The following is a 24,425-nucleotide window of genomic DNA, read 5'->3' as shown; positions in this document are numbered from 1 at the left end:
CTTGTCCCACTTGCATGAAAATGATTTTGGCTCCGTTCAAAGTGACTTTAGGACGTTCGGTGCCATGTTCCGTATAGTACCTCAAAAGAAACTGTCCATCGTATCCGGAGAAATTGTGAGCCATCACTGTGGCATGGCGATGACAATCTCGGTAACGTTCGATGTCCTCTTTGCTCCACGTCTTGTCGATGGGGTCTAAGACCCATTGGGCAAAATTGGCTAACGTGTTGGGTCCCCGAAAGATTTTTTCACGCCCTCCGGGTATCTTGCTGCAGTGAGGGCAATGACTGAAGATAGGTTCTTGAATGCACTTCTCGCACGCTCGATGAGCCACGCAGAAATTAGGAATGTGAATGCCGGTTTCTTGCATGCATTCGAAATCGAAAAAGATGAAATTGCCTTTCTTCTTGTGACCGTCCTCTTTCTCTGGTGGGGGTTGGTATTTTTGCACGTAACATTGGTGTTCCAAGTCCACGATGTGGTGACAAATGTGACATTTTTTCTTTCCTGAACATACGTGTGCCTTGACACTATTGGTACGTATGCCTTGTCCACACGTAGAGCACAATCTCAGCAGTTGACAAGCGCATTTTTTCTGTGAACCTTGCGTTTTCAGATGTTGTTGGTAACAGGTAGGGCTGACAAACGTGCGCAGACAAGTGGAACAAGGCACTGGTTCCTCGCTCAGACAGGGTGAAGAGGCCAAACATCCTGTGCATTTCGATCCACAATGCTTGTGTTGCTCTCGATTGTTATAACCATGGTCACATTTCTCACAGTAATAAACGTATTTCAGGAATCCGGTGATACTGGTAATGGTATCGAAATGTTCATCGTGATGATAAAGGTGAATGTTTTTTCCGTCCTTAAAGTCTTGGCCTCGAAACAACAGAGGTCCGCGCACTTCTTGAGGGTGCACTTTCAAGGTGTAGCGTGGAGCTAGGGCATCTTGCAATTTTTGCATCTCAGGAATGCCACAGGGTGTGTCTTTGGACAGGCCAGCTTGTTGCAACAGGAGTTCTGCTTCGTTTCGTTGCTTGGCTCGATGGGAACGTTGTATAGTGTTCCAGGTTCTTTTCCATTCTACCGTGTCGTTCTTGTCGGCATAGGTTCGTCCCACCACGATGGCACGGGCTAAACACATCTGGTCATGAGAGTTGTTAATTCGGACGAGACTCTTTTTGGTGTTGCGAAGGTCGTCCACCAATAACATCTTTTTGCGTCCTGTCCCTTGAGGAGGAGAGACGTGGGTCATGTCCAGTGTGGCTTTACCATCGGTGATGTCAAACTGATCATTGGATTGTTGTACGTGTTGAATCTTGTCCATAACTTTGGAAGCAGTCAATTCTGCAGGGGTGCTAAACTCGATCCAAACAGGGGATTTCAAACCGTCGTGTTGTATGGAAAGTCTCAAACGATCGTCTTCTTTGGGTTGACATTGTCGCTTGAGTGCAGTGAGCAAAGAATCCCACACCTCGGTGATGAACACTTCTGCTTTCTCTAACGGCACTTCAGCCTTGAAATCTTTAAACTTCACCGTGTATTTGTAAGCCGTGGTTCTAAATTTTCTAGAGGAGCGCTTTTCCGTCTCTCGAATGGAATAGTACTTTTCAGGGTTGACTAAGGGTGGCGAACTTGTTTTAGAGGGTTCGGATTCTGGTTCACTCATGTCCTCTTCAAAATCACTGGCATGAATTTGTGCCAAGATTTCAGCCCTGGTACGAGGCGATAGATCACGTTTCTGCCTCTTACTTTCTTCTTCTTTCTTCTCGAATGAATGGGATCGTTTCATCTTGAAAGCAAAAAGTCAAATGACTCAAGTTCAAACACCATAAACTACTTTATAGTCATAGCAGACCAGCGTATATAAAAGGGTGTGTGTCTTGTCCTTTCACTATTCATTTCACTCTCAAGCCGAACACAACGATGGAAGAGACTGACCAGATGGAACGTTTCGTCAGAGCTTTGCGAGGGGTCATTAGAAAATTCTCTTCAGACCAGCCTACGGACTACTCTCCTTCCTTTCGAGATAAAAGTCAAGATACTTGCTATATCTGTCAGAAGAAAGGGCATTGGTCTTCAGAGTGTCCAGACCGTCAAAAAAGAAAGAAAACAGGGGCTAAAAAAGACAAAAGTCAAGATACCTGTTATTATTGTAAAGAAAAAGGACATTGGTCTCCAGATTGCCCAAAAAAGAAACAAGAGGAATCAGAAGAAAAGAGGAATTCTTCAGAAGAAGAGAGGGATTCTTCAGAGGAAGAGAGGGATTCTTCTGAGGAAGAAAGCAGACAGGTGAAGAAAAAGAAACAGGAGAAGAAAAGAAGAAGGGAAGAAAGTGAGGAGGAGGAAGAAGAGGAAAAGAGTGTGACGGTGAAGAAATTCAAAAAAACAGAGAGACTAAATAAGGAGAAAGAAGAAGTCAATTAACTTTTTATTAAAGTGTTATGTTGTGAATTGTGAATTGGATTGTAAATATTTATAAAAAAATAAATGAATGATATAAGGTAAGAGTCTTTGAGTTTTGATTTTAAAATAAGAAGCTACACTCACGCACTCATACACAGACACGTACTATAAAGGTTACATGGGTGAGTTTTTTGAGTTATTGGCAAATTGAAATTGTATTTCTTTTCGAGAAATGTGGGTGGCCCTGAAAAGGGCCTTTTTCTTCATGGTGTAGGGGTGAGTTTAAGCAATCAATTTTAACTGCCTTAAGCCTTTGCCACGACCAAGGCCTACTTCTGGACTGCGTAATGTTGATGATGATGACAATGATTGGGTTGAAATGACTAAGGGTGGTACGGTAGGCTTAGTCACAGGGTTGACGTGTTTAGCTCGGGAAGGTCGTATTCTCTTCGGTCGTGATAAAGAAGTCTGATACATTTGTTTCAGACTTCTTAACTCAGCTAAAATGTCCAACAGTACCGTGACCGTTTGATTTTCACTCTCTTGTTTCTTTGCTGCTACTTCTTCTTGCTGTTGTTTTTTTCTTACCTCTTCTTCTTCTTGTTGCTGTTGCTGTAGGAGAAAAGCCTGTTCCGCTTCCTTTTGTCGTTGTATAAATTTCTCCAATTCTTCTTTCTGTCTCTGTCTAAAATTCTCCACTTGCGGTAATGAAGAAGGTAACGAAGGTTCAGGAACAAATTCTTGCGAGGAGAGAAAATCCACAAAATCCCAATTCACCTCTTCTGAAAGTAAGTCCGAGTTCCCTTGGGCAGTCTCCCCTGTTGGTGCACCCCAATGGATCGTTTTCTGAGTTTCCGTCATGTTGAATCACTGTCGCATAGATTGACTGCACACAAGCGTTAGCGAATCTATATTGACTACGTGACGTCACAGACTGCTCTCTTCGGATTGGATGCGGGCTGACTGAATTCTGTAACGCGTGTTCGGATTGGTGAATGAACTCAATCCGTTTCAATCCCTCCTGTCCCTATAAATAAGCGCCGTTCACTGCATTGATTCACCTATTCTCGTCGCTTCAAGATGTGGACTACAGTTGAGTCATCCACCCTTGTGTCTTCCATGATGTTTCGGACAGACTTGCTTATGTATGTCCGATCGAAGTGGACCGTTGTCCACAGGACAAACACCAGCCTGTGGATACGTAGGATCTACGTCGAAAGACAAGGATGCCTGAAAAGAGTGCTGATGTACGGACCAACAGTAAGACGCAGCCTAAGGAGAAGAAGAAGACCAATGCGGTGCCATTTATGTTAATGAATACATTAACATAAAACCCAAAGGCCCTTTTCAGGGCCAGCCATATTTCTCGAAAAGAGATAGTCTTTGAATTGCCTACCCCTTTTTAAAATTTAAATTTAAATTTAAATTTAAAAAAACTTTTTTTTAAAAAAAAAATCCCATGTTAAATTCCCCTTGTACGTAAAGTGACCCACGATTTATTCCCATGTTAATTCCCCTTGTACGTAAAGTGACCCACGATTTTTCGCCATGTTAAATTTCCATTGTACGTAAAGTGACCCAGGGTGTTTTTTAATGCTAATTCCCATTGTACGTAAAGCGACCCCATATACTACTGACAGGATCTAAAAGTTACATGAGTCTCTAATGAAACTTGAACTAGTAAAATAATAAAATAAACTAGAGACAAACAGTCATACATAGGCTATACATGGCAACCAGTATTAACGGTGGAGGAAGAACCCGGGGAAAACCCGGAAAGAACCACCTACCGACGAGAAGCAGTGGATCCACAGGTGTTCTGTTCTGACAAGGTTTAATACCAAAATGTGACTGTTCTAAAGGATTTAATGCCATGTGTCAAAAGAAGAGGGATTTTACTTACCATCTACTTACAAAGATCAAAATAAATTTATTAATTGCTTAAGAGTGGCTAGTCCAAACTTAAATTCTTCAAGCCCAGACTCTAATTTCCATGTGCGCAAATTTGCCTTAATGTTTTACAATTATTTGTCACCCAACTTTGTAACTGCTGTAAAGTATATAACGTTTATAAAATGAAATTTTTGCATGTTTTTTAACGAAGTATATGTCATACTGTTTTCATGTTTATATTTGTTTTTGTTTAATGTGAGAGGTTACATAACCATATGCCAGGAAGAGTTAAGGTTCTAGCTGTCAAGGGTGGTCTTTAAAAAAAGAAGTATTCTCCCATACATTTTGCTATTATGAGTGTTTCCCTTTACCCTAATTTGTGCTTCAGGGACCTCCACAATTTTAATTTGACCTCGCATTTTTTGGGATGCCATAGTTCATTTTTGCTCAGTCTAAACCCCAATTTTGACACCAAGGAAATTTTTTGACTATCAGTTTTCTACCCCTACGCAACGAATAACATTGGTCCAAGGACGGAGCTCCATTGTACTCCACAATACTTTTTCCTTTCAGAAAGTTGACCATTTAAGGATGCCTTTTGCACTGTCAATTAAGTAAGAAGTAAACCAGTTTAGAGAGTTTTTATTACATTCATAGATTCTCAGTTTTTCAAGCAAAATTGCATGGTCTACAAGATCAAAAGTTGTACAAAATCAACCATAATACATGTAGTTCCAACCATTTCTCATCTGTCTAATGCTTTCAGTCATTTATCAGTCATAGTTATATAAGTGTAGTTTCATACAAATGATTTTTTCAAAAGCCAGACTGATTATTATGAATATGATCATAAGTCTTCAGATAGTTGGGAAAAGAATCATATACATGTTTTTGCTAGTAATTTGGAAGGACAAGGATAGAGATGGGTCTGTATTTTTTTATCTAGCTTTATGCAATGTGTTACTTTATCATATACATGTTTTTGCTAGTAATTTGGAAGGACAAGGATAGAGATGGGTCTATTTATTTATCTCGTCTTTTATCTAGCTTTATGCAACGTGTTACTTTATCATATACATGTTTTTGCTAGTAATTTGGAAGGACAAGGATAGAGATGGGTCTATTTATTTATCTCATCTTTTATCTAGCTTTATGCAATGTGTTACTTTATCATATACATGTTTTTGCTAGTAATTTGGAAGGACAAGGATATAGATGGGTCTGTATTTATTTATCTCATCTTTTATCTAGCATTATGCAATGCGTTACTTTATCATATACATGTTTTTGCTAGTAATTTGGAAGGACAAGGATATATATGGGGCTGTATTTATTTATCTCATCTTTTATCTAGCTTTATGCAATGTGTTACTTTGGCAGTTTTCCATGCCTGTGGAAATTTGTAACACCTAATACTTTCATAGCAGTCAAAAGCTATACTCTCTACTCTAGCAGGTGCAGCTACCTTTAGCAACCCTGGTCCAATCACATGAAGTCCTGTAGCTTTACAGTCATCCACTTTTAAATGTGTTTCGACACAAATTCGTGACTATTTCAGGAATTTCAAACTTTATATTATTAGGGAGCTTTTACTGCAAATTTTTTGAGTTACTACTATTAAAATGTATTTGGGGTGGGGTAAAGTCATTTTAATTATGTAACACATGCCTGCTACTCTTGCAAAAATTTCCTCCTTCCTGGTCTTAGTTCTGATGTCCAGTACTCTATATCAGCTGTGACTAAAGAGTCAGGCTGGAATCATGTTCTTTTGAATTCCAGTCCTCCAATACTAATTGGAAGAGACATTAATTAGCTTGGACTACAATTCCGATAAAGGAAACCATTGCATTAGTAACAGGTAAGAATTACATAATTAAAATTAGTTTTACCACCAAAAAAATCCCACATACTTTGTTGTTACATGTATTTAGTCCATGTTTCATTTCAGGCTGCAGATTCTAAAAGAGAAGAATTTCGAAAGTATCTTGAAAAAGCTGGCGTGCTAGATGCTCTTACTAAAGGTAAATAGTTTTTGTTTTCTTACAAAAAATGCCAATTTTTTGGCTCCAAGTGCATGTAAAATACCAGTCTGTTTTTTCCTGTTTAAATCTAAAATTAATTACAGGAATGAGATCAGCAAATGAACCGTATTATTACCATGTTTTTAGGGTTTCTCATTTTTGATTCTTAAAAACAATGGGAAAAGTTTGCTTGCCACTTACAGAAGTTTGAAATGTGCTGTACATTGGTGTCACTAGAATTCCTGATAACTCGAGGGCTGCAATCCAAAGAAGACCCCAGATGTATCACAGGACATCCATCATACCTAGATGTTGATGTGCTTGTCCTATTTGTTAGGAATAAATTCACTTGATCTCCATGATAATGCAGTGTATCAGATATTAATCACTAGTATACACAGCTTTTATTACTATTATACGTCTATAAAAGTGATTACAAAGAACACAGACCATCTACAGATAGCTGTGAATCAACATGTTCTGTTCTCTTTATCCACCTCACCACCACCACTTTGTGTACCATCACCTCCATGCATACAGTCTTTACAATGCAGATTACTTTTGCATTTATTTGCTTTGCTAAATTTGAGTATTTTGTGCATTCCATTTTTGTAATCTACTGTATAGGACCACAGTTTGTGGTAATTGACTAATTAAATGTAAATTACAAGATGCAGTAAATGGAAGTGAGTGAGAAGTTTATGAGTTTACCTATAAGACATGCATGTCCTCAAGGAGGTGGGGTATATAGTAAGCCTATTAACAATCTGCCATCTGGCACATAATCTTGTTAGCACAACTACAAGTCCCTAGTTTTTGATGGGTTGCCATTAAGCTTGTAAAATACAATGGTCATCTCCTAAAGATGCTCATATAGACAAATCACTTTGGATGCATTGTGTGACAGAATCTTAAGAATGCAACTAGGCATCCAAATTTAAATGCATTATCACTGAAATTTGGTAAATGTTATGAAGATGTGGACATATTAATGTTCTCGTGGAATTTTCATCAGACATATTGTCCTATTTTTAATTGGGGCAGTTTGTAGGGTACAACATAATTTTGAGAACACAACTGGTATAACAGTTTTCAGTGGATCACCATTAAAATTGTTATTTGTTATGGTTGTTGTTTGAAGATGTACATGTAAACAGATTTCATCCTTCACACAGTTTGTTTGTGCCCTTTTTGCCTTGCAACCAAATTTAGTATATGACATGATCGCATAACACAATTAATCCTGCTGTTTTTTATGGATCACTCTGATACTTGGTGTGTATGTATATATATATATATATATATATATATATTATGGTAATATTGAAAGATGTGCATGTAAACATATCACAATGCCAATGCAATATTGGCTAGAGTTAATTGCTTTTTTAAATTTAAAACTGGATATAGTGTATAAAAGAGAACTGTATTATGAATACAACTAGTCTCACAGTTTTCAGTCGATTGGCATGAAACTTTGAACTACTCTCAGTTTTCAGTAGTTTGCCTTGAAACTTTGAACTATTCTCAGTTTTCAGTTGATTGGCATGAAACTTTGAACTTCTCTCAGTTTTCAGTAGTTTGCCTTAAAACTTTGAACTTCTCACAGTTTTCAATAGATTGCTATGAAACTTTGAACATGTTAAGACCATCTTCAGAAGAGAAATTGTACTGTCACAAATTGTTTGAGATCGAGTTATAAGACAGAATCTTTGTGAACACAGCATGTTTTTCAATTATTGTACCATTGCTAAATGCTAAACTTGGCGTATATTACTGTCATCATCTAAAGATGCACATATTAACTGATGATTTTTATAAGAGTTATTGACTTTGTGACTTAAACCTGCTTGCCATGTATGACAGCATTTTGTGAATGCAACTAGTTTACTCTTGCAGTTCTTTTGTTGATTGCTGTGAAACTTAGTTGATAGTATGGTCATCATCAGAAGTTAATGTTCAGTCATAGTACTGACAATTTTTTCAGATGTGCTATGAGCTTCTTTTTAACAGTTTTACTGTAGATTCATCTCCATGATGATACAGTCATGGGATTTGGAGGAGGTGGGGATATATATGCATGAGCAAATTGTTCATTTCATATGTTTTAAAATTATTGTATTAAAAATAAGTCAGATAAAATACAAATGCATGTACATTTAATTAGTTTATGTCATAACTACATTGTATTATTGAACAATGAAGAAAATTTGTGTTGATTAATTGCTCAACTAGTGAAATCAGAAGAGCTTTATGTGATGGTATGTCATCCATCGTCTACTCATTAGCACAAGTTTGTTATTAGTCCACCTTAAATACCAAGAAGATCACAGTAAAAACTTTGCACACACATTTATCACAGGCCTGTTTGGTCTCAGGATGAAAATGGGACCCCTTAAACCAAATAAAATATTACCACAACAGTGGCTTTTCTTAAAAATGTTTTTATTGGGAATCTGATGGACTTAAAGCTTCTTATGATATGTTGTTGGCCTTGATTGAAAATTTTGTTGATAAGGCCTCAGTTATGGCTGACATGCTGACCATCTTTAAAATCTTCTCTGGAATGTAGAGGTATATAGTTTTCACCAATTTACAAATTATATTATTAATTTGCTTTAAAATTATGCATAAACAATCATTACTTGTAAACTTAGAGGTATAATTTTTGCACAAGAACTTCCTTAATTTATAAATATCCAGTGGGAAAATAACTGTCAATTCAATTGATGCCATAACCTCTGGTACACAACTCTGGTGTAAATCAAACATCACCTGTATATACAATGTACATGCATGGAAGTCAGATCCAGCTGGAAACAATGTTGATCCTGAACTTCAGTTGGATAATTCATCAGCAGCTCAGGGTAAACGTTTGTTCTGCTGATTAATCCTTACAAGCTGCAATGACCCTGCAGTGCTGATACATTATGCAGTGTCAGATCTGTTTTAGAGAGAAAGAGAGAGAGAGAAATGAAAATAGTGACAGACATGCAAATTACCAATGTGACATATTAGTGGAGTGCCAATCCTAAAACTCAAACTTATAATCACTCCTAAAGTGATCATGTTTTCATTTAAACTCTTCTCACCATATGTAGATAGTTGGAAATGAAATGATGCCAAAATGGCTTCATTTGTTACAGCTGCCACTTCTAAATGAATTATGATAGCAACTTGCTGCTGTTGTTTGGTTTTGGGTTTCTTTTAAACATGTTTCATTTTTGCTGTCTGTTGTTCTTTCAGTATTTAAATTATTCTGACCCAAGATCCAACATGGCTGTCTTTATACTTAACATTGTATTTCAAAAATCTTTGTTTGGCTACTCGCAAACGAATGGTCATAATGACCGAGGGTTTTCACTGAAAACACTATAGCTATTTGAGCCTGCATCTGAATGATAATGATGCTGATCTGTCATCCAACACAATACCATTGTGGCAGTCTGAAAAATCTAGTTACCACTACTAGTTTTGAGCAAATGGTGACATTGACATAGGGTTTTTACTAAAAACTTTTGCAATATGTAATTTATTCTGCATGTAAACAATGCAGATCTGACCACCAATTTATATGCACTTTTGTGAAAGATGATGAAAACCAGACGTAACTGACATTGGGACCAGATCAGAGCATATTGCTTGCCTTGTTGAGTTTTATTAAGCTTATGAACACATTGTCAGACTTGTAGATGTAAAAATGAATTTTTACTAGGCTTTGTATTTGGCAGCTGTCGGGGTTGATATTGATTTTTAGGTCAAAGGTCTTAAGTCCGGTTTTTAAATTTACTGGCTTGTGAGCAAGTTGACAGAAACAGTACGAATGGATTTTTATCAAATCTATTTTTTAATACAGCTATTAAAAAAATGCTTGAAATTATACTAGTTCACACTATTGGGGAGGGATGGGTGTTCGTCAAAAATATATTATCGATTTAACCAAACTTAGCATTATAGCATATTTTGATAGTCCCTGAGACAAGTTCACCAAACTTTATCTGTGATACCAGGTTCAAAGTCAAAGGTCATGACAAAGAATTTTGTGATGCACATATAGGTGTCTCATGAACATGTTGGCTTGAACATGAGAAACTACTTTTATTACTAAATTTCATATGTTGGAGCTTTTCAAGAATATCTAAGATGGTTGGAGTTACAGTGAAATCCTGGACATTCTCTTCAGCTTGTGGAGCATTAATTCCTGTGAGGGACTCTTTTAATTCTGTATTCCAACTGTTTTGAAATAATCTTTGAATAGTAAACGAAATATATTTCATTATCCACTACAATGGCCTAGTGGTTAGAGCATCTGCTTCAGATGCAGGAGGTCATGGGATTGATCCCTGGCCAAGTCATACAAAAGTCTTACAAAAATGGTACTAATAGCTGCCTTGCTTGGCGCTCAGCATTAAGAGGTTAGTGTTAGGGCTGGTCGGCCTGGTGTCAGGATAATGTGACTTGGTGGGACATCATGCTACATGTTTGCAGTATGATGCCCCAGTGCTAGACATCACTATAAACTGTCACACTGCAGACATTGTAGCGAAATGACTGAAAAATTGTTAAAGCTACGTTAAAAATCCAAATCACACATACATTTCATTATCACATAAATAGTTTGGCATAATTAAAGAATTAAAACTAGTTACATGCTCTTAAGTCAGCACAGGGAAGGGTTAATGAGCAAGTAACCTCATGTGAAACAGCAATTCAGATATACTCCCAAATATCAACACTATCAGATGCTCAGACAGACAATTCCAGTACCAACCAAAAGAAAATGTAAAATGACCATGCAAACAACATTACCCCCCTCTCAGTCATATGTCACACCTACAACAGCAATAAGTGTACACCCATGGCCCTCAGCTCAGACAAGTATGTTGCCTTCACCAACAACTGCATTTCCCATTGCTCAGACAAATGTGTCAAAATCAACTCACACAACTGAAACACCAATTTCAGCACCCCATCCTCCACGATATGGGTCTGAAATACAATCCAGAGTCCAACACATGACATCACAAACCAGAAAAGATAGGACTCTAATAATTGGCTCCTCAATATTGAAAAGTATAATACCAAGGAGACTTTTTAAAACAGATGTACAGACTCTGAGAGGTACAAAAATCAGCAACATCATGGACAGAATAATGAACAGTGCCCTAACCAAATACAACCAAATTGAGTGCTTCAGATGCCATAAATATGGACACAAACAAAGACTTTGTCCATCGATGTATTATACATATTATGAAGCTGGGAAAGAGGAGAATGCCAGTGCTTCATTTACAACAAATCTAAATGTACATAGTGAGACTCGTGACTCTAACTATTCAATGGACACTATTGTAGACGCAAACGTAAATGGATTTTCAGGGTTTGTATGTGACTTTGAAGATGCTAATATGTATGAAAATTTAAATATAGAAATAGGATGTAAGAATGATAAAAGTAGTGTGGAGACAATCTCAGTGAGTACCCCATTGCATGATGACATACATATAATTGATATAAAACTAAATACAAAAGGTTTTAACATAGGTCACTTAAATGTACAAGGTATAGTGGGAAAAATAGACCAGATTAAGTTAATGTTGTCTTCCAAGGAAAATAATATACATGTTTTAGGACTCACTGAAACCAAATTAAATGCTAACCACAATGATGATCTATTTCACTGTCAAGGCTAAAATAACCATTACATAGGGACAGAGACAGTGGGGGTGGGGGTGGTCTTGTTTACATTAGGGAAGATGTAAATGTAGAAAGGCGACTTGACTTGGAGTCACATCAAATTGAGAGTATCTGGGTGGAAATTTTTCGGAATAATGCAAAATAATTCCTAGTTGGTTTCATTTATAGGCCACCTTCCTCCAAAACAATTTGGAATGATAACTTCTTGAAACAAATGGAAAATGTTCTAGCACAGGAGAAAGAAACATGTATACTCGGAGATGTAAATAAGGACCTTCTCAATACTCAAATAAGGAACAACTGGATGGAATTTATCAAATCATTAGGCCTAGACCAGCTGGTAAATGAGCCCACAAGGGTAACAGAAAAATCTAGCACTCTTATTGATCACATTTATACCAACCTACCAGACAATGTGGCTTGTGTTAATGTACTGAATGTTGGTCTTAGTGACCATTATCCTACTTTTTTGACAAGAAAGATTAAATGCATGAAAAATAAGAAAAATACACACAAAACGATCACTTACAGATCGTTCAAAAATTTTAATGAAGACCAATTTCTCAATGACCTATATAAAATTCCATGGCATATGATCCAAAATTTGGATGACATAGATGAAGCCATGAGGGTGTGGACTGACTTATTCATGGATGTAGTATCTAAGCATGCACCACTGAAAGTACATCGAGTAAAGACTGAAATTCAACCTAATTGGCTTACTGCTGAAATCCTAGATGCTATGAAAACACGAGACCAATTCAAGGTTATGGGAAACCATGCACAATATAAAGTATGGAGAAATAAAATAACAAGAATGATTAAAAAAGCTAAAAAAAACTTATTATCAATCATTGGTTGAAAATAAAAAGAGAACACAAACTCCATTTGGAAAGTCTTCAATGAACTCACTGGAGGAACACACAAAAAAGAGACAAATAAAATTCACTCACTTCTGGTAAATGACACCATAGTCACTGATGAAACTGACATTGCAAATGTTTTCATTGATTTTTTCACGAACATTACCACAAAGTTTAAAGAACCAGTGATAGAAAACAACTTTAATGAACTGAAAAAGTTCTGCAGCAGCAAAATCTCTAAGGAAGTATGTTTCTCTATCCCACCAGTATAAAAAAACTTTGTTCAAAAATGTATCAGTGAACTTGATACCAAGAAAGCTACAGGACTTCATCAGATTGGTCCATGACTCATTAAATCTGCCTCGCTATTGTAGATAGCATAACATTCATAATTAATTTAAGTATTGCAACTTCATCTGTCACCAAAATATGGAAAACTGCAAAAGTAACTCCTATTCACAAATCTGGTTCTAAGGATGATGCTGATAACTACCGACCAATCTCAATACTACCAAACTTGTCAAAATTAATTGAAAACATGTCCATGACTCATTCATGTCATATTTAACCAAACACTTGCTGTTACACCCTGATCAATCAGGCTTTAAACAGAAACATTCCTGTGAGGCTGCCTTGATCTCCCTAACTGATAAATGGCTTCAAGCACTTGACCAAGGTAGAATAATAGGATCTGCATTTGTAGATTTCAGGAAAGCTTTTGACATGGTGGATCATGAAATCCTTTTGAAGAAACTGAAAATCTACCAGTGTGATGAAAGAACAGTTAGATGGTTTACTTCTTACTTAAGTGAGAGAACACATGTTTACATAAATAATGTTCTGTCTGAACCTGAAACAATTAGATATGGAGTACCACAAGGCTCAATTCTAGGTCCATTACTATTCATTTTATTTATTAATGACCTACCACTTTTACTAAGAGACTCAATATCATCTACAGATCTTTATGCAGATGACACAATATTGTCAGTCATCCAAAACACAAAGCATGATCTCGAAATTTCTTTACAGAATGTCCTAAACAAACTGGAAAACTGGTGCACATGCAATGGCATGGTGGTAAATACTGATAAAACTAAAATATTACTTATCTCAACACGGCAAAGAAGGACAAATCTTGATAGTGATGAACTATGTCTGACATGGAAGGATAAAAATTTGCAAATGGTCTGTTATGATAGACTACATGGTATTCTGGTAGATAATAACCTATCATGGACTGAACATATCAAACATATCAGTAAAAAAAAGTCAATTCAAGTTTATGGCTTCTCAGTAGGATAAGACATTTTCTCCCTGAAAGGCACAGAAAACTATTTTGTAATAGTTACATACAACCCTATTTGGACTACTGTAGTACAGTATGGGGTAATTCAGATGATAAAAACATAGCAAAGCTAGCACATTTTCAAAAAAGAGCATTTGGGCTAATATCAATCCAGAAAGAAAGCAAGGAAAATTTAGCTGGTAGGTTAACAATATTACCTATTAAAGACCGAATCTGTTTGAGAAAAGCCAAATTAATGTACAGGATATCCCATAATAGTGCTCCTAAATATTTACAATCACTATTCCAGTATAGGCTACCTAGTAATACTCCCCACCTGCGATCCATGTCTACCAAGCAGTATAAAATTCCCAAAGCAAATAAGGAGTTATTTTAAAAAAGTTTCCAATACTATGGAATACTATAGTATTCCAGTTGAGATTAGAAATGCCCACTCTGTTTCCTTCGTCCAAACCCAATATATCCAGTGGCTTCAGAGATACAGCTAAAATAAATAAATTCCTTTGTATGAGGGCCTCAAGGTAGATTAGTTTTTAGCCAATTGTGTTACCCTCTTTAAATAAGGTCATTATTATTATTATTACATTATTTCAGTTGAAGCCATACTGGCATGAAATAGAAAATAATTTGTTGAAGTGCCAGTGAACCTTGATGTTTTTTTTGTTTTTAGAATTGCATACATTTTCAGCATGTAAAAAGAAAGTACAGTGTATTGTAGTGTTTCTTGATTTATGTACTATCAGTATTTTTATGATTTCAGTATTAGTTGGGCTGTATGAGGAGCCAGAGAAACCAAACAATGCCTTAGAGTATCCTTTATCAAGTCTGAAGATTACAGGAATGAAGGATACTGTAATCGTTTCCCAATTCTTTGCAGAGAGATGGGATTTTACTGTTTTCCTCCTAAACATTGTTTTTGTTACACACCTGGCCTCTCAACCTTGCATGAAAGGACTTGAAATACCACTTTTATGGATGCCTGCCTGTCATACAAGATGCATTGATCAGATGTGTTATGTAATGTGATGACCTTTAATGAGAGACCACCTAAAATTAGCTAATACTTTTTGTTTGATCTATCACGGTAGGTATCATTATTTTGTATCATGGGAATCAAGACTATAAAGTTATATACACAGTAGCAGTATTTTTTTTTATAGTCTAGTTTACTTTTTATCACTGTACTTATTAAGAAAGATGGGATTATGTGATAGAGCCCACCTAGCTAGATGTGCATATATGTCTGTGCACACATGGTCCTTGGATATGCTCCCAATATCCCACAATTCCTAACACTTTGTTCAAGAAGGAGGCTTAAAAACTTGGGATACAATGGGATGCCGGTAATCTGTGGTTTCAGAATTTTGATCTCTTCCAGGGAATGGAGGTTGGGCATACTTTTGCATCTACAGGGGTAGAAAGTTCAATTTCATGAGGACAACTCAACATATATGGCTTGGCAGCTACTTTTTTTTCAGTGTGAAAGCCCAGTAGTGCAAGTAAAAACTATTAAAAAATTGATAATGTTATAAGTTTAATGATAGTTAATATATTTTCCATAAACAAACATGTAATCATTAAATTAGCCTTAGTTTGAGTATTCGGTGGTAGTTATTAGTAAAAGTACTTGCATTAATCCAGAGCTGTTAGCCAGTAATCAATGAGTACTACCAACCTCTCAGGATATATACTTACATAACATTAATCTTTGTCAACACACCAGCATATGATAGTGCTTTCTTTCATCTTTGGCTTGACACACTGAATGTCTATGATCTGGTATTATGCATTCTGATTGGTCTGTTGAAGAAGTGAGCATTTTGGTATCGAGCATGTGATAGTTGTTTCTGGTGGCTTTGTTCATTTAAACAAAGAGTGCAGAATGGCAAGTTTAAATGATCAAACCAGTCACAAGTGTTGTTGCATGCAGTATTGGCACATGTGGAAATGGCTACTTTACAAACATCCCACATGGAAAGTTTACAGATCTGGACAATTTAAACACTGGATTCAAGTATATGATTATAGATTGCACGTACCTAAACCATAATTATTTAAATTCAGCTCATGGACAACAAGACACCATGAATAAAGGATATGGTTTGATTAAGATTTATTTGCCTATCTTAAACAGATTAAATGTAAAAAAAGAGAATATCAATGGTTTTTTCCACAGCAAAGGAAAAGAAAATATGTTCTTTAAGATACCAACATTCTGTCTTAAATTGTACACCTCACTGAGCAGCCAGATAAATCTATTGAGAAGCCAGATTTTTAGACAGGTTGCCCAGAGACAGCCATGGGTTTTCAGAATTTGTCAACCCCTGATAGGCTATAATTATGAATAAAATGAGCAATAAAATTATTTTGTTTGCTATGCTATTCCTCCAACACCACTCAGGACGGAGACTTGAAACCTTCAGATACAATTGAAGATTGTATGATTAATCTGTATATGTGCCAAAGTTTTAATTATTTGCTTAATGCATCACAAGCTATGATTTGATTGCTGTCTTCTTCAGGGACACAGAGCTAAATTTTCCCTCCTCCAATGGAGGGACAGAAAGGAAAAGAGCACAATTCTAGTCAGATTCTATAGTCACACCCAACATGCAGACTGTCTTACTCCTTAATTCTCATGCTCCAACATGTGTATGAATGCTCAGTAAAATTCACCTTTGTTGTCTGTAGACTCATTTGTCCAAACATATCCTTTCTGGGGATGTTTCAGTCTAATTCTGAATGTACATGTACTGATGGTTGTCCTATTGTCTGTTGAGTGATGTAGTATGGGACTTGGCTGAATGTTGCCACATTTATAGAGGAAGGAAGAACGGTCCCACTTCATCTTCATATCAAGGCACCCCCTCCATTCCCGAGAAGGAGATTGCAACAGCATCACCCTTCCCTGTGTGCCTTTTAAATCTCTTTGGGAAATTGGTAGTATTATTTATTTATATTTAAAAGTTCTGTTAATGTTATCAAGCATTCAGTAGCATACTCATGTGGGGTGGGGGCAAACAGGGGCCCCAGGTGCCAGATATCTTGGGGTGCCAGAACAGCTGATAAAAAGCAGGAAAATAACACTACCTTGGCTTCGGCCCTTTGGGCCATCATTATTGCCCTGAGTACCATTTACACCGCTCACTGGCTTTATGTGCCAACTCATTTACCCTTAGTGTACCATGGCAAGCATTCTCCTGTAGGATCCAGAGGTAAAACATTCCACTCTATTTGGTGTGTGTATGTGTGTGTGTGTGTGTGTGTATAATTGTACCTGATTGATAATTATATGAATTATATGTCAAAGTCCCAGTTATAGAAAAATGTTTTATAAAAGGTTTGGGTCACAGATTTTTCATTTTCATGTATCCCAAAACCCCTTGACAGATTTTGTTCAGTCTTGCGATGGGTCATTTTAAAGCCAAGATTCATTTAGTCGAGTATTTTGCCTTAACCAGCATACCAGTTTTCTCAAACAGCACTTGGGGGCTGCAGGCCCAGAGACAGCTGATGTAGAAGCTCTAAAGCTTGAGGTGTCAGAACTCAGACAGAAAATGGCTGTGTTACAGGAGCAGAATGATGAACTCAGAGCAAAGGTGAAGCATATTACTGTCACTATTTTTTTTATGAGTTGCCAATTTCCAGGATTTCATTCTTGCAGGAAACCATGAATTTAAAGAACCATTGAATAATGAGAATTACATGAAATGAAAAGGATACCATCTGCTATCCAGAAATTTAAGTAGTAAAACCTGTCAATAGAGGCCATCCATGGGAATAGGCAAAACTGGCCTTCATACATGGTGAATTTTATGAACAAGTTCTTCTTTTAAAATTAGTTTTTGAACAAATATGATAAACCAAATATCATTATAGTTGTTCTTATTGTTATTATTATATAAAGATTGTTTATGTTCACTGTTCCGCAAAATCATAAAATATTTGAATGTTGTTCACTCCAAATTTATGTTCCACACAAAATTACTTTATCCTGCTCAAAATAATCCATCCTGTTGTTGTTGGGTTAAACGCCAATTTTCAGCACACGATAGGCTATGCATGGCAGCCAGTATTAATGGTGGAGGAAGAACCCAGAAAGAACCACCGACCCACGAGAATCTCCTGGCAAGCTTTCTCACATACTGACATTAGCCGAATTCAAGACTCGAACCCACGCAGACAGAGGTGAGATGTCAGTGATCCGTAATGGAGAGCGCTTTAGACCACTCAGCCACTCAGGGTCCCCAATCCGTCCTGTAATTTAAATCATCACTGTTTTAGTTTGTTTCGTGCACCATGACAAAACCATAATTTCACTACTGATTGACAGTTTACATATGACTATAAAAGATGATTGACTCTTTGTTGGCCAAATTTCACTTGGAAAAAGCTGTTCATGCTTTAAAAATAATATGAGGTTAAGCCATTTGTGCACTAAGATCAATAGACAATCAGCTTATATGAAATGCCAGTGATTAACAACAAATCAAAAGAAGCCATATATGGCTACTCTGTGTGACCCATGAACTGAAACTTTGCTTGCTTTTACAGTCTCATTTTAAATATTATATGACCCCTGATCCTTATAAAAAGGAATAACTTGTATGTCTTCTCAAAAAATAAAAAAAATCCTTCTGAGATAGCTCAGATTTTGACAGGTCACTAGATGAAGATATTGAACTATACCTGGCACAAAAGGCCAACATATCTCTGCAACAACAAAACTACTATTTTAAACACCATCCAACAAACACTTTGCTTTGACCCTAATGATAAAAACTACCTCTCTTTCAAATTGTACATATTGTCACCTTGGAGTTGCATTGTCAACGTGACTGGTGTATGCATTAAAAGCAAGATAAGAAATGTTTGCACATTCCTTTATATCTAAACAGTGCCTTCCTCATCAAGCAAAAATTTAGTTTTCATGTACTGAGCGATCTGTATAGTTATATGCCAGTGACTACTTAAGGAAGGGAGAAAAATTTTAATTAGGAAACACCTGGCAACCAAAGGCAGGCTACAGTTACATACAAAGTATTTATATATGCAAAATTTGCAAAATGGGGGAGGGGATTAGAATTACTGTTGTGAACAGGTGATAACTGATGAAAGGCGACTTTTAGGACAGATATGACTCTAAATGTGCCAACAAAAATATATTTTGGTTTTTGGTGGTCATAAACCAGAAGAGCTTATGGGATGGCCTGTTGTCCATCATGCATTTGTTGCCCATCTGTCCATTAACACAAATTTGTTATTGGTGCTTCTCCTAAACCATGTGAAAGATTGTCATTAAACTTTTCACACTTGTCCCGAAGCCAATTTTGTCCTAAATTCAAATGGTGCCTCTCAGACATCCAGTATGGTCACAAAGGAGGCAGTCTTGAAAAATCTTGTTATTTCTACTCTGACCTTCATAAAAGATGATAACATCCACATGGGGTTTTCACCAGGAGGCTTCTTATGTCTGGTAGGTCCTAAATGAAGATGATTCTACTCAGACACCTAGCATGGCCATTACATTTGCCATCTTGAATATCTTGTCACCACGTGTTCTGAACAGAAAGTTACACTTGCAATTGAAATCATGAAACTATGTGAGGGATACATATGTCACATAATTAGCTCTCAGTGACTGATATTTCATGCTTTACTGACTTTGGTTAAATTTTGTTTTAACTGTTTATGCTTAAATCATTAAATTAGATGACACTTTAGGTCCAGTTTCTGACCTTATGTCATTGGCCACATGGGTTTTTTTTTTTAGCATGCTGCATCAGCTGAACCTTTAGACATGGAAAACATTACAGCCCTGTTGCAATCTTAAACGGATGTTGTAAGGTGTGATCATCTGGGCCATTTCTACCTGATTTTAAGATACCAGTGTTTCACTTATCAATATCTCATATGATGATTGAAAATAATGTTCTTATTTTAATCATTCTTTATTAAAAAAATACATTCTCAGACAATGTTCATCCCACTCATGCTAACATGTGCCTTTAAACGTCCATGGTTTTTGTTGTAATAAACGCTTAACACATTTCTTCATATTACTTAGTTTATTCAAAACACTTCAATTAGTTGTTACAAAACTCCACATATGTCTGCAAAAATACACAATAGCTTGATGACTATTCCATATAAGGGACCTCTGTCCATAAAGGACACGTTTCATCCTTGATTATTCTTAATAAGCAGTTTTCTTATTATTTATTAACAATTCATTCGTTATTTTTTTTTTCAGCTGCAGCAACATGAACCACCAGCAGAGGAGCAGGCTCCCGAGAGTTAATTTTATTATGACACTCTAGCCATCAAATTTTTTCATTTCATCCCCCATGCAGCACAGACAAACTAGCAGACATCAGAACACATCAAGGTTAAAATGTGTACATACTGTTTATCATAGATCTTAATAATATTATGTGTCCATTTGCTGTTTAGCAGTCAGTAAAATGGAGCACTTTTATACCATCATTTGTACTTGATTTGCACATTATTTTGTATAGATCTGACAGCCTCAACTGATTTTATGTCAAAGCTTAGTCTTTAATGTTTTTATGAAATGACAGTTAATCTATATCTTTATGGCTTGAACCTTTCAGTATATACAAATTTGGTAAGTTATCCCTGTCAAAATTAATTAATTGCCTAATCTCTTGATCTGACAATAATTTGTCACTCACATTGAGGTGCCCTTGCACTTTCAAAATTTCCCATATGATTTATTCCATGACAAGATCCCATGAATTTGTACATCCATGTTTATTGATCTAAAGACATCAGATAATAAATTCAGTCGTTTCCTGATTTAATTTGTAAACAGATGCAAAACTAAACTCACAATTTTGACAGTTCACATTCTTATTTTTTTATAGTGTCCTCTGTTTAAATAGTCCATTTGACTCCTTTGAAAACACTATTTTTTAAAAACGTTTTTTATAAAATGTCAGACTTGTAAATCATCGTAGGTCTTGTGGCCACTTCTATTGACATAGATAAATGACCCATACATTTTAATTTATTTCAAAAGTGTTCAGTATGCTCTGATGAAATTGTACCCTTTGTGGAAAACCAGTTGCATAGCAACCACCTTGCCCCTGTGACAATGTATTTTTTCGGGGGTGGGGTGCTACTGGCCCAGTTGGGGCAACAAATTCCCATTTAAAAACTTGTTTTATTGGGAGGGGGACCAGAATTTCTTGCTACATCACTGTGGAGGACTTGAAATTAAGGTTTGGACAAAACCACGTGTGGTAACTGGGAGGGGGACATGCATTTAGGGTAAGAAAGAAACATTGATTCTGGGGTCTGAAGTCAGAGGTCATTGTCATGATAAGAAATTATATTGTTATATAATTGATGTAATAATAGCAAGTTTATAATGCAGGTCTGTTCCAGTTGCAGAACAGTAACAATGCTATATGTATGCACCTGTATGAGATAATGGTTTGCTTTGTTTGGAAATGGACTTAGCCCATGGAGCACATTTTGACAATTTAGATATAGATCACAAAGAATAACAGTTCAAGTTGAAGTGTGACAAAATTTAAAATTTCTTGTTTAGTTACATGCACCTGTTTGACCAATCACAGTGGTACTCAAATTTTGTTATACTTGGAATGTGAAGAAAAAGTGGAAAAAATTGGATTTTAATTGGGATCAGACTTTTATATATCAACAAAAATATGCATCCTCTTCCTACATTTAACAGATACTTCTTATGTTAGTCTACCTGTTGATTGCCAATTTTTTTTTCTGCACAGTGACTTTAGTTTTCCACCATCAACAGTTGCCAAACTTTGTGGATGGCTTGTACTTGCAATAAGGAAGAAACCTATTGATTTCAGGGTTTGAAGATTAAAGGTCAAGGTCATTGACAGAAAGAAGAAAAATAGTTGCTTTTTGTGTGCATAATACCAAGAACTCTAGACTGTGCACCTTGATCAAAGTTTGTGAAGGGTTTGCAGTCTATATTGGTTTTGGAGTTAAAAGATCAAATGTCTGGGTCATTTGTCTAAAAGAAAATAGGTTTTACAGGATAACTTTTGTTTAGAATAATTTCCTTGACCAAACATTGTGGATGGCTTGCATTTAGGGGAATAATAAAGCTATAGACACTTAGGTGTGAAGGTCAGAGGTTATTGTCATGGTAAATAGGGGTTAAGCAATTCATCAGTGCATCAATACTTTTACCATATCTGTTCTCATATAAATACAAGAAATGAAGAATCAATACAAAATTACATTTACCCTGTACATGTTACTTTAATCTTTAGCAGTCATAAATAAATATGGCACTATTAACACATTACCAAAAGACAGCTTGTCGGGTTTGTTGTTTTATTCTTAATTCGGAATTCATCTGAAGCAGCTGGCACAAGCATTCATTTTTGTCAGTAAAAGATAAAAATAACTACAGACAACATCCATTTGTACCTTCTACAAATTCACACAAGGTAACATGGTTCTTAATATCCACCACTCACCAATTCAGTGCTAATTATTTTATCTAGTCCACATGTTCAGTATAAAGGAGACGTTGCATACATATTCCCCAGGTATAATTTAAATACTCATTATTTAATAATCACATTTACTTGAAGTTTTACTGTTACTTTGGATCTTGTCCACTTGGGTCAGATATGCGGCCTATACTTCTCATGTGTCATGCAGTGAAATATGATCCATTCAGTTCTGATTGGTGGTTAATGTTTTTTTTATAGTCCAGGGTAAACTATAACCACCATTCATAACTTAATATATGTGTGTATTCCCTGTGTGACACATAGGAAGTACTTGCATCTAAATTCATCTAAATAGATACAGATCTAAGTAAATACAAAGCAGCATAGAAACTTTGAGTAAAAGTGGTTATGAAATGATCTGTAAAGTACTTTAAATCATACATGTGGAACAAATTTGCAATGTCTCGTTTTATTGCTATTTGCAATCGGTGACTGAACATGCAGACAGGATAAGTAAAATTAGCACAAATTCAGCGAGGAAACAGATTTCAAGCCAAGGAAGTCTGTCAACTTGTGTGATTTAGTTCATTTTCAATAGAAGGAGAGTGGTATTGTCAGTAGTTTATTTTTTTCACTCAAAAATTGGTGTCTTTGACTGCAACAGTTGTTTTGCATCGTCAGGAAGTACATAGAGGACTATTAGACATGGGACAGGTGTATTAGGTGTCTTTCACAGTACTTGTAAAAAAAAATAGAATCAGTAGTTGTAACTTATTCTGTGTATGACATAATACTGTTCTTATGTTACATGTTTAGGCTCGAAATAACATTAACACAAGAAAGTGTGAAAACAACAAGATTTGAAAAAATATAATAATATCAGTAGAATTTAACAGGTGTGCCAAATTTGGATTTATTTCATCATTATAACAAGAGGTGAAAAGAGCGCAATGTCCACAACTGATTTGCATCACCTTCCTGTCTGACCGTATATCAATGTCTTTGCCCCTGCCTGGTCCTTTATTTTGATCTCGGCTTTCTTTCTTGGATTTCTGACTTCAGACTGTCTTGTCTTTCTCTCAGAAAGCTGTTCCTTAAAGGACAAAATCACCCCATAATTCTATATATCCCACTCTCTATAGGTACATACAATTCACTTACATTATTCAGAGCATCTTGCTCTCCACACATCGCGTAAATTCGGACTTAATACGATAGGACATTGACCTTGCTTTCCGGCGGCAGGTCTTAAATTACCGTATTATTTTACATATGCTACTACACATTTACAGGATTATCCAAGTATTACAAAATCAGATAAATTAAGGAAGGTAAGTATTGTTAACTCACGATATCTGTATTGTCCTAACAAACAAAACAGTTCTCTCTTATAACCATATGAACATTTGGATTGCATGCGATCAAATCTACCAATGAACTAATAACTGTATAATTAAAAGGTAGATTGCATAACAATTCTAGCATCAACACTTTCCATGAAATTGAATAAAATAAATTGCATAACAACTCTAGCATCAACACTCTCCATGAAATTGTAAATAAATTGCATAACAACTCTAGCATCAACAGTCTCCATGAAATTGAATAAAATAAATTGCATAACAACTCTAGCATCAACACATTTCCATGAACTGAATAAACGACACAATATATGGAAACCTAGTCATAGTGACACATTTGCATAAACAAACAAACAAATAATTTACGGGAAACTAAAATTGCATACATTAGCTGTTCT

General features: G+C 36.1%; 1 protein-coding gene across 1 annotated transcript in view; it reads left to right on the top strand.

The window, feature by feature from the left end:
- LOC149792342 (c-Myc-binding protein-like) overlaps positions 1-20,675 on the top strand; it is a 38,687-nt gene extending 18,012 nt beyond the window's left edge. Inside the window, exons 2-5 of the mRNA XM_089970916.1 lie at positions 6,248-6,320; positions 14,950-14,998; positions 17,659-17,788; positions 20,443-20,675. Coding sequence (XP_089827042.1) covers positions 6,248-6,320; positions 14,950-14,998; positions 17,659-17,788; positions 20,443-20,490 — 300 coding nt within the window. The 3' untranslated portion in view covers positions 20,491-20,675. The remainder of the gene's footprint in view (positions 1-6,247; positions 6,321-14,949; positions 14,999-17,658; positions 17,789-20,442) is intronic.
- The last annotated feature ends 3,750 nt before the right edge of the window (positions 20,676-24,425 follow it).

This window comes from Sinohyriopsis cumingii, chromosome 9 (assembly GCF_028554795.1).
Source record: "Sinohyriopsis cumingii isolate HCF-2022 chromosome 9, ASM2855479v2, whole genome shotgun sequence".
In the NCBI taxonomy this organism is placed as follows: Eukaryota; Metazoa; Mollusca; class Bivalvia; order Unionida; family Unionidae; genus Sinohyriopsis; species Sinohyriopsis cumingii.
Note: the sequence above shows the minus strand (reverse complement) of the source record. Positions and strands in the feature narration are given on the sequence as shown.